Source organism: Phyllopteryx taeniolatus, chromosome 15, assembly GCF_024500385.1.
Source record: "Phyllopteryx taeniolatus isolate TA_2022b chromosome 15, UOR_Ptae_1.2, whole genome shotgun sequence".
NCBI classification, from domain to species: Eukaryota; Metazoa; Chordata; class Actinopteri; order Syngnathiformes; family Syngnathidae; genus Phyllopteryx; species Phyllopteryx taeniolatus.
The window spans coordinates 12,129,762-12,141,512 of NC_084516.1; the positions used below are offsets into that span (position 1 = coordinate 12,129,762).

The 11,751-nt window shown below is 41.8% G+C and overlaps 1 protein-coding gene across 3 annotated transcripts; it reads left to right on the forward strand.

Annotated features, from left to right (window-relative positions):
- Positions 1–2,069: 2,069 nt before the first annotated feature.
- gtf3c4 (general transcription factor IIIC, polypeptide 4) lies at positions 2,070–10,987 on the forward strand. 3 transcript variants are annotated; one of them, XM_061799594.1, is made up of 5 exons: positions 2,070–2,405; positions 3,191–4,924; positions 5,528–5,658; positions 5,828–5,916; positions 10,805–10,987. In XM_061799594.1, the coding sequence occupies exons 1-5, from the start codon at positions 2,088–2,090 to the stop codon at positions 10,867–10,869; spliced, it is 2,337 nt and encodes a 778-aa protein (XP_061655578.1). In that variant the 5' UTR covers positions 2,070–2,087; the 3' UTR covers positions 10,870–10,987. The 3 variants fall into 3 exon arrangements, with proteins under 3 accessions (XP_061655578.1, XP_061655580.1, XP_061655579.1); XM_061799596.1 differs by having other exon boundaries at positions 2,108–2,244; XM_061799595.1 differs by having other exon boundaries at positions 2,388–2,526.
- Positions 10,988–11,751: the final 764 nt, after the last annotated feature.

Sequence of the window (11,751 nt, forward strand, 5' to 3'; positions counted from 1 at the left end):
GCACACATGCCACTTAGAATTAAGGCCAACAATTTCTATCTTGGTCTCATCAGACCATAGAATCTTATTTCTCACCATCTTGGAGTGTTTCCGGTGTTTTTTAGCAAACTCCCTGCAGGCTTTCATGTGTCTTGCACTGAGGAGAGGCTTCCGTCGGGCCACTCTGCCATAAAGCCCCGACTGGTGGAGGGGCTGCAGTGATGGTTGACTTTCTCCCATCTCTGGAGCTCAGCCACAGTGATCTTTGGGTTCTTCTTTACCTCTCTCACCAAGGCTCTTCTCCCCCGATTGTTCAGTTTGGCCAGACGGCCAGCTCAAGAAAGGGTTCTGATCATCACAAACGTCTTCCATTTCAGGATTATGGAGGCCAGATCTGTGCCTTGCCACAATTCTGTCTCTGAGCTCTTTAGGCAGTTCCTTTGGCCTCATGATTCTCATTTGCTCTGACATGCACTGTGAGCTGTAGGGTCTTATATAGACAGGTATGTGGCTTTCCTAATCAAGTCCAATCAGTATAATCAAACACAGCAGGACTCCAATGAAGGTGTAGAACCATTTTAAGGATGATCAGAAGAAATGGACAGCACCCGAGTTAAACATATGAGTGTCACAGCAAAGGGTCTGAATACTTATGGCTGTGTGATATTTCAGTTTTCCTTTTTTAATAAATCAGCAAAAATTTCAACAATTAGGTTTTTTTTCTGTCAATATGGGGTGCTGTGTGTACATTAATGAGGACATTGTTAAATTAATTTGTTAAATGATTTTAACAAATGGCTGCAATATAACAAAGAGTGAACATTTTAAGGGGGTCTGAAAACTTTCCGTACCTACTGTATATTTGGTACAAACGCGACAATGCTCATCACCAAAGAACACCATAACTACAGTGAAGTATGGCGGTGGCAGATTCATGCTTTGGGGCTGTCTTTCTTTATCTGGAACGGGCCATAGACAAGGTGAAGGAAATTATGAACAGTTAGGAATAGCAGTCAGTGTTAGTACAAAACTTTCGGTGTTCTGCTACAAAGCAAAAACAACAACAACAACAGGATAAGGTTGAAGGTTAAAATGAACTGTGGACTTATTTTTGGGGGACTTTTATTTGAAATGTAACGCAGAACATGTGAAAGATATTAGCAGAAATTGAGTTTTGTGAATACTTTGTAGACTAATGTGTGTACTCCTCTCTCTAATAATGTTAATAGGCTTCCACTCAATAAGTTATGCACCTTGGCTTTCATGCATGGAGCCTCTGTGACACAACAAGTAACTTCTCTTATTTCAATTCAAACAGAGGACAGTGCTCCTGTCTGACCGCTTGACTCATTTGTTAGCTAGAATTCCAAGTCAGGTTACTCCTACGTAACAACGTAAACGCTGACCTACAATTAAAGGCAACAATAATGACGAATAGTAATGATAATATTGTATTGGTATTGAGTGGTTGAAATTAAGAAATGTGCCACATATCCTGGTTGAAGCCAGGTCGATATAAGACATCACTCGAAGGCAGCATATTGTTTTGTGCAGGTAGAGCGCCCAGAACCCATTCGCGGGGACGAGGGAAGGATTGAGTGGAGCAAACATTTTTTAGGGCAATGGAGTGTTGATTTGTTTTTGTTATTTAAATATTACGTTTCAACCAAGTACTGTATGGTTTTACAAGTTTCTAGGCTGTTGCATTATTTTTTTAAATCACTCATTTTTTAGACGTGCTGGGATTCATTTTAGGGGAGCTTCAGCACCCCCAAAAATGTGCTAGAAACGCAATGAATTTAATTGAGTTGTGCAGGTTATAGATCATATTAATGGTGAAAACGTTTTGAAATGACTTATCTTTTATCACAAAAACCTGGCATTTGCACAGGGGTGTGTAGATCTTTTATATCCACTGCACAACAGCACTTATTAAATTAAGCGTAATTTAATTATAAACATCAAATAACAAAACATGCAAAGGGCGGAACGAATAGGCAACACGAAAGAAAGATAGATCAAACATTATATAAAATACTTTTTTATTCCTGAAAAAAACCCAGAGGAATTGACGTCATCGCTGACGCCACTTCCGCCAAACAACAAATATGGCTTCCCCCTCCGAGCTGTCTCATGTTGCGGATACTCAGCCCCAAAATGAACTTATTCAGATGGAGTTAGAGTCCGCTGAAGATGGTGTCGTAAGGAAGCGGGACGTGCCGGCGAAACGGGATCCGGCAATTCCGCTCTTGTCACCGCTGACCGGTACGCGGCCGCTTGTTTGGTCGGAGGATCACCGGCTAGCAGTGTGCACCGCCAGCTCGTTGGCGGTGCTGGAGTTGCTTTGCGACACCCACAGCATCAAACAGGAGCTGATACTCAACAGGACTTCCATTCCGGTCCCGAATAATAGTTACGAAATGCGGGTAATGACGCTCTAACTTTGAGCACTTTCAACACGAGGGCAGCAGGCTTCTCAAGGTTCAAGAACATCTACACAGCTCGACTACATTCAGACAACATACAGATTGAACTCATTTTAATCAGGTAAAAGTGTAAGGTAGCGCTTCTAAAATGAACTTAAGTACAAAAGTAAAAGTGCATTTTTCGACGGTCAATTATATACACTACCCGTTTTGATAACAATGGGGGTGGGGGGGACCTTTTTCGTTCCCAGGATCCCACTCAATCAAATTCTCAAACCAAGTTGACTACCTTTTTTTTTTATTATTATTATTATTTTTTTTAAACATCATGTGGTCAAATGCAAAGGTTGGGAAAAAAGCAACAGGTCTACTTTGACAGAGTGAGGAGTAGAAAGTACAAATAATCTGTTTTCAAATGTAGGGAGTAAAGTTGTCGAAAACTAAATGCTAAAGTACAAATCCTTATGTACAGTACTAACAAAGTACTTGTACTTGGTTACATCCCACAACTGCCGTTCATGGTTAGAAATACCTTCACGGTGTTAACAAAAAAACAGGGATCTGTTCTTTCATAAAGAATGAAATTTCATGTTCTTTCTTTTTCCAAATTACTGCACACCTCACAAACAATCAAACGGAAATAAAAATAAAAAGTTCCTTGAGAAGTAAATACAGTATAATAATTTGGAGATTACTTCTCTTTCTGATGATTAGATTTTTGATGACCTTGGATTTCCCCTAGTAAATTGTTTTTGTTTTGTGTGTGTGTGTTGTTAAATGTCTAGGTTGGACCCCCAAAAGAGCAGGTTAAAGCCATGAAGCACTTTAAGACACACCCTGACCTGACCACAAGGCAAGAGTTTCAGCTGGATCGGGTGATGAAACCCTTGGGAGGAGTACACAAAGGAATTAAATACGCTAGTTGGTCGCCGTTTGGTTGCGATTCCACCGGCCGCTGCTTGCTCGCGTGCCTAACTCTTGACCACAGACTCACCATCCATCACAGCCATAAGTGTCTTTTATGGAACACGCTGGTCAATCTCACCGACAAGTACGGTGAGATACTACAAGAACGAGGCTATGCCAAAAAAGACGAGAAGCTGCCTGAGAAAAACCTCTTGGACTTTGAGGAGCTGCAGCGGCGTTACCAGATGCAGACCCCTGTGAGGATGGAGTGGTCGAGAATTTACACGCTCAAACAAGTGCAGTCCGACAACTCGTGCCTCGATGTGGAGATAGTGTTCCTCGCCGTCCTGATGGAAAACGGCGACCTTGTTTTGTGGAAGTTTGTGTTGCCCTTCGAGAACGGTGTGGATGTTTTCTTTTACGACGCCATTGAGTCAAGTGTAAGCAGCCCCATTGATTTGGCATGGTGGGAGTATAAAAACGCAGATCGGCGAATGAGCGGCTTGATCGTCGGCAGTGAGTTGGGCCCTATAAAGATCATGCCAGTCAACTTGGTGGGGGTCAAGGGTTACTTCACTCTGCGACACCCCGTCATCCTCTGGAAGGAGTGTGACCGGATCCCTGTCGAGAACATCAAATGCGTGTCGTTGGTCCACCCGCTTCACAAATCGAGCTGCAGCCTCATCGTGGCATCTCGCGGTTGCTACATCTTCTGGTGTTTGCTGATGATTTCGCCAGCCGGACTCAATGTGCACAACTCGCACGTGGTGGGCCTTCACTCTCTCCCTGTGGTCTCGCTAGCAGTCGGCCAGCACGGTGTTGTGTACACGTGCTCCAGTGACGGGTGGATCAAAAAGCTGACACCAAAAATCACAGAAAGCACGCTGACTTTCAATCAAGAGGACATGTTGTGCCCTGAAAGTCTGACTAACCGGCGCCTGCATGGGATTGCGGTGAGCCACAATGAAGCCTATATTGCACTGGTCAGCACACAAGGTTTGGTTGACTCGTTTCACCCAATTCACAGGACCTACCATGTGAACTTTATTTCTTTAAAATTGCCAGAAACAGCAGCTGGGCTCCTGCTAAAATCTCCCTCGCAGAACCTGTACAAGCAGGCCGACCTGCTGGACCTTGTTAGGTGGAACATCTTAAAAAACAAAAGCATTCCCAAGGCATTGCTGCAGGAGCTTGATCAAAAGATCCGTGAGGTGGACTCTCCCTACTTCTGGCGCTTGAAGCTATTTTTGGTTCGTTTTCTGCACCAGTCACTTCAGACACCGCTGACAGACCACCACTGGAAACCTTCTCAAGAGATCAGCAGTGTGCTCAATCAGGACGAGGAGGAAGGGGCCGGAGAAGAGGACAAAGATTTGACTGGAGAGTTTGATGCGCCCGACTGCAGTAAAGCAGGAAAGCAGGAGAATGCAGAGGAGGAGATGGAGCAGGTGCAAGCGTGGATCAATTTGGTGGAGACCCACCTTGTGAGAGAGAGAATGAAGAAGTTGCTTGGGGAGGTGTACCTCAACACCCAGAAAACACAGAAGACGTGCATTCCAACTAGCGGACTGGCTGAGCACCTCTTGAAGGACTCCGATGACAGGAATGTGGAGGTAACACCCTCTTCACTGTCTTTTGTAATCTCAGCTTCTTAACAGAAAGACGACCAGTCTTTTGTAACCTAGAATCCTGAAATGAACTCTTACCATTTAACGCTTGTTGTATCTGAACAGTTTGAGAAGCATTTAAATCAAACGTGGTAATTGTCAGTGGTGTCATGCTTACTGGTTAATTCATTAGGTAAACCTGCTGTAATGCAAGCCAGCCAAACATGTATTATATCTGGTCAGGGAACTTGGATACACACATTGTGCTTGCATTCATTAAACAGCACTAGGATAAAGAAAGCCACTCTACAAATATTCAAAATAGTTAATGCATGAATAAAAGAAACTGCAGTTTGATGACATTTTGGTATTGTATTTCTGAACTTCCACTTTTGAGTTTGTTTTCCCATTTGAAACTGCGGATGCATTTGAGCTAATAAAGAAAACAAAGATCTCTTAGTTAATGCTTTGCAATGATAACTGCATTGGTAAGTACATGAAATAAAGGCCACATACTCTCACTTTCACTTCAAAGTAAGTTGAAAGTTCAATTCACTCATATGGGGTCTTGGATTAAACTTGTCTTCATCTTTGTCTGTGGGTGGTTAGGTCCTGATTGGTCACATCAAGAAAAAGATGAACAAGCAGACATTCCCGGAGTGCTGCAGCTTGTGTCAAGAGGTCCTGCCCTTTACGGACCACAAAGAAGCAGTGTGTAAAAACGGTCACGTGTGGCTCAGGTACTATACTAACCTGTCAGGCAGTCTGGACCCAAAGTGAATGTTAATAACTAGATACTTTCTTAATGATTTATTTACCTCCACAGAGCCGTGTAATATTTACACATGCAACTCACTCGTCTGACATCCTCACTATCAGCGCTCGTAATTTTCCTATGGTCTCGTCTAGGTGTGCGTTGTCCTATCAGGCTTGCCAGGCTCTGACATTCAGACGCTGCCTCTTGCAGGATAGCATCTCCGGAATCCCAGAGCCTGATGGTAAGATGCACTTCCTATCTTGTTTATGATTTCCTATATTAATAGTTTAAACTGTATCTATTCCACAAACTATGATACCAAAATGTGTTTTCATTTCCAAACTCATCTTGCAACAATTCCCTTAGTAAATGGTTGATGATTTGATTTTGGAAAAATGCATCCGAAGGGCATATGTACTGTACATGCACGTAGCGAAGAATCTCCACAACGCAACTTCACAACACAACTTCCACTAACAACCGAGGCTAAACTTAGCTCCTCCCTGTCATACAAAGCTGCTGTTTCAGTCGAGATACATCACTTTAACATACTTCCTTGACAGCAATGTCCGATTTAGACAGTGCTTTGGCCGTGTTTCAGAAAGAGCACAAAACATGTACATTAATAGTTGAATTTGTGAGTAGTGAACAGTGAATATGTGCGGTGGCACAGTGATGAGTGGTCACTACATCAGCCTCACAGTTCTAAAATTAGGGGTTTGAATCTGGGCTCCGGCCTTCTGTGTGGGATTTAATCCTGGTACAGTGGGTGGGTGGGAGGAATCCCACGTGTCAAAAACATGTATGTTAGGCCTGCTGCACACATAAAGATAATCAGGGTGTTTTTGTCCCAATTTTGCTTCTACCTAACCAAGGACAACAAAGGGAACATTATCTTGTTTTATAAAATTATCCTAGAAGATTATCCTGGCAGCACGGTGGACAGTCAGCCTCACAGTTCTGAGTACCCCGGGTTCAATCCCCGGCCCCGCCTGTGTGGAGTTTGCATGTTCTCCCCGTGCCTGCGTGGGTTTTCTCCGGGCACTCCGGTTTCCTCCCACATCCCAAAAACATGCTTGAATTGAAGACTCTAAATTGCCCGTAGGTGTGACTGTGAGTGCGAATGGTTGTTTGTTTGTATGTGCCCTGCGATTGGCTGGAAACCAGTTCAGGGTGTACCCCGCCTCCTGACCGATGACGGCTGGGATAGGCTCCAGCACGCCCGCGACCCTAGTGAGGAGAAGCGGCTCAGAAAATGGATGGATGGATGGAAGATTATCCTCTGGTCTGAAGTGTATTAAGAGGGAATTTGTCCCAATAATAGGGTCTGAAATGTAGGGTTCGGGAATCTGGCAAAAAACAATGATCATGATTTCAGAGCTACCAAATGTTACGGAACATCCGTATTTTGTTACGGAAATCACTGAACGTTGACTCGTTAGGGCCATAACACTGGATGTTCCTGATATTGGGGGGGGGGGGAGAAACAGAGCATCTGACATTACTGGCGCATCCGAATTGAACAGCTGCTTGTTGCACACTATTTTATTACGTCTCCCCAGCTGCCAAGCTGCGGAGGCGAAAGTTCTCTTTGCGTCCAGTGTCAACGCATTGTAAGTCATCATCGGCACCATAGTAGCGAATAAGCTACAATTGCATACACATGCTTCTTACAAAAGTGTCAGAAAGGGAGGACGAGGAGTGGATAGGCGAAGATGATGTCAAAGCCATGCTAATTGCTAAGCTATCGTGGCATCCCGTCGCAAAATAAGTGATTTGGTGAAAGAATACTTGTCACATAGGTCTGGAACCACGTTTTCGCAGAGAGTAACCAACTTTGAACAATAAAATCACAGGCCAATTAATACCCGTTTAGAAATATAAAATAATACGTGCACACAGGACGCCACGTCTGAACTGGAAATGAATTAGTACGTACTGTCACTGCACACGTAAAAGTATATTATTATTATTAATAAATATTTGTAATAAAAGATAAGGTAACCTTTATTAGTCCCACAATCGGGAAATTTGCATCGTTTCAGCAGCTATTGTGGATATTGGAAATATAAATATGTAATACACTGTACATAGCATGCAAGAGATGTATTTACATCACTTCTTACATGTACAAGAAGTACATTGTACAAAATAGAAACAAAAACTATTGTCCATACATAAACTATCCAATTCAGGATATCAGCAATGTTATTTGTTTGTTTGCTGAAATTTAATTTTGATATTTGAGATCTGATCAATCTGCTTTAATAGACTTGTTTTTTTTGTTTTTTGTTACCAGGGTTTAAAACAGAATTGGCAGAGGTGAATTAATCCATAGACACAGATATTTTAGATGTCGAAATCGCATATACTGGTAGTTTGATTCAGGCTGCAACTGCGTACACCATTGCAAGGTTGATTTAATAAAAACATTTAAATGACAAATATTGAAGCCATAATTTATTAACGATTATGATCTAGAACGTACATTTTCTTGAAAATTTGGAAAATATGAAAATTCAGACAGATTTGGACAAATTGTTCTGGAAGTGAATTTTTATAGGTTGGCAGCTCTGTGATGATTTTTTTTAATATTGTCTAATCTCGATTATTATCACAATTTGTAAAACTATTTTTTTAAAGTAGCCTGTTTCAAAGGATTTGTGCTGAAAACTAAAGAAGCTAGAGAGTTGTTCAACATTTTATTAATGTTTTTTTGTGAACAACACTTCTCATAGTCAATATTTAAAACAGCAACCCCAACATGATATTAGCATACTAATCAAATAAGGCCAATAAAATAAATATAGAAAAATATAAGAAAAATTTTCACTCAACAGAGAACAAATATAGAAAAATATAACAACTGTGCATTAGTTTGAAGTCCTGAGTATTTTTGGAGGTACACGATACAAAATAAACAAACTGCCCCCTCTGGCATAATGAGGACACGTTGGATTGCAAACATTATAATTCTCCAGTTATGATGCTATATACCCTGTTAACATGATTGCTACTTCAAAATTTGCATCATCTTTAATAACAATACAGATGAACTAGTTTTGCCATTTTACAAACCACCATAATAATGATGAGACGATTGATTGTTTAGTCGGGTGGCCTCACCGCTAGCAGTGGCTAACTACACCCAGAGCTCGTGGCTTTGTGTGCTGGCAGCAATAAGTGACAGGATGTACTGACTGCGCTCACATTTTTATGCGTTTCACATAATCACTTGGGTGGTGGCACGTCTTCAAATGAATAAAGACAGTGTTGCCCGTTTGTGAAGGCGCCAACACACAGTACCTTGCACATGGCTAGTTGATATCGTTGTTCCACGTTGCTTTGGAGACGGTGCCACACAACCGACGTTGGCAACTCGCAGAGCGCCCAGCCGCCTCCATCGCAGGTCCACAGCCTTCTTTGTTCTTGTTAGATCCTCTTTGATCATGCGAGATTTTTTTGTCTTGACGGACTACATTCAAGATGGGTGGTGGAACATAATCTTTATGGGATGTGGTGTTTTTTTTTGTTGAAATTATCGGAGCACATCATGCAGGCTGACTATGGCCATTATGGACAGGGACTTTCAAACGGGTAGAAGGGGAAGAGCGAGGCATCTGAAGCTTTTAAGGAGCCCGTAGCAACTCAAAAATTATGACCAAGACTGCTAATACATTTTTTTCTTCTTTTGAAAATACGTATGGCATGGAATTTTGCACCAGGGCCGACCAACCACCCTGGAGACGCCCCTACTGCTCCCATGTTCCTAACTGATTGGCTGATTAGTGGGTGTACATAAGGGGCAAAATGATAAAGTGATGCCCCTGATACTTATTGTTGGCATTCTTAAGAGGCCTTATTCCCCTTCACAGCACCACAGAACAAGCCGTGTCCCAGATGTCTCAGGGTTTGATGTTAGTATCATCAAGAATTCTCATTTTACAACACCCCAAAGGCCTGGTGGAGTTCTGCCGACTGGGTAGATATACAAGGGAAGAAGAAATTATGCAAATTAGATTGCGCAAGTACAAAATGATCTCTACTTCCTTCACTTTGGTTCTCGGCTGACACTCACACACCTCAAAACGTCAAATCAGAGTAACTAGTTCAAGCAAGTTTTCTTCAAGTATATGTACATGGATTATTGTTCTAAATTAGGGCTGAGCAAACCTTTGTGCTTAAAAGCCACATTTTATTTTTAAAACAGACAGATGGGCCTGGTCATACTTAGACGAGGATAAAAAAATTTTAGGAAAAATGTGTATGTGAAATCCATCCATCCATTCTTTTTCTGAGCCGCTTCTCACAAGTGTCGCGGGAGTACTGCGGCCTATCCCCGCTATCATCGGGCAGGAGGCGGGGTACACCGCGAACTGGTTGCCAGCCAATCGCAGGGCACATATAAACAAACAACCATTCGCACTCACGGGCAATTTAGTCGTCGTCAATTAACCTACCACGCATGTCTTTGGGATGTGGGAGGAAACCGGAGTGCCCGGAGAAAACCCACCCAGGCACGGGGAGAACATACAAAACTCCACACAGGCGGGGCCGGGGATTGAACCCGGGACCTCAGAACTGTGAGGCAGACGCTCCAACCAGTCATCCATCGTGCCTGTATGTGAAATGTACAGTATAAAAGTTTTTTTTTAAATAAAAAATAAAAAAATGAATATCATTAACCATTTAGTTAATTATTTATTATTATTTTACTGTTTCTTTTATTTTGATTTACCTAATTTACCCACTCATGTTTAAGTAAAAGTCCCAAAGGTGTCTAATGATTTTGAAAAGGTATCTGATCCAAGATGCTTGAAGTCAAAGTTGGTTGCGACTTTCTACAGCACTCCCGCGACTCTTGTGAGAAGCGGCCCAGAAAATGGATGGATGGATGGATGAAACTAGGGTGCTGTTAATGTCTCCTTGAAAATGTTGTTCAACCTTAAATGTTCTAATTTCTGAGATGGTGAACTTAAACTGAATGGGTTTAATATTTCATGTAATCACTGACCATTTTGTACAGATCTAGTTGAACTGCCCCTTGCTGATACTAATGGAAAAGTTATGTTCTCGCTTAGCTTGTTGTATTGTATTATATGTTCATATTGTTGATTTCTTTCCCTTAGACCCACAGTGGATAAAGAAGATACTGGAGGCGCCGTGCTCACTATGTGACTCGCCGATGATCTAGATCTAAGCAGCAGGAACATCAGCAAATTCCTGCAACCGCTACAGTTTTACAATCACTGCAACATATCTGTTAATTATATCATGTTATATTTATGTCTTAAAATTGGAAATAAAAGTCTTTGAAGATATGTTGATGCTTGTATTTCTTCACCAGCTGAGCCTGTAAATGAAGCTGCTTAGGCTTTGAATTAGTATTTTAATGAGGTAAAACATTGTGGACTCAAACTTTATACTACCCCCCAACACCCCCCCAAAAAATCCCAGTCAGACACAGTGTTTGCACAAGAATACAAAGACAAGTTTGAAATATGGTTATATCTGGAGGCTTTCATTATTCAGTAGAACTTGAGGGCACCATAAATAAGTTGCCTTGTTTTTTTTTTTTTCATATTTCTCCTATATTTCCAAACCTTTGGTGTAGTTTTATTGCAAGTAAGTGGAACTTACTCCTAGACCTATTTTAGTAATTTTATACTTTTCTTTCTTTTTTGAGTGCAACAAATAATACATTCTGAATAAAACATAGTCTTGGAAAAAATATCTCAGCGTACCTACTTTAATTGGCAGCGTAAAACAATTTCCATGCTTTGGGAGGAGGAGGAGGCTGGCGGTGCTCAGTCATTCTCTCAGATGAGGACTTCCGCTAATGTAAACGCAGAATAGAAGAAACGGCGAGGCAGATGAGATGAGCAAGAGGCAGGAAGAAAGTGAAAAGTGCTTAAAAACCTGCCGTGCTCCCTCCCGCGGGAACAGCTTGTAATGAGATTCAGCAGTAATGAGGGACAGAACATGGTGCCAGATGTGATTCTAATTCTAATCAAGTACGGGAGGGTGGTGGCGAGGGTGTGTGAGCATATTGTTAAACACAATTAAAGTTTTTTTG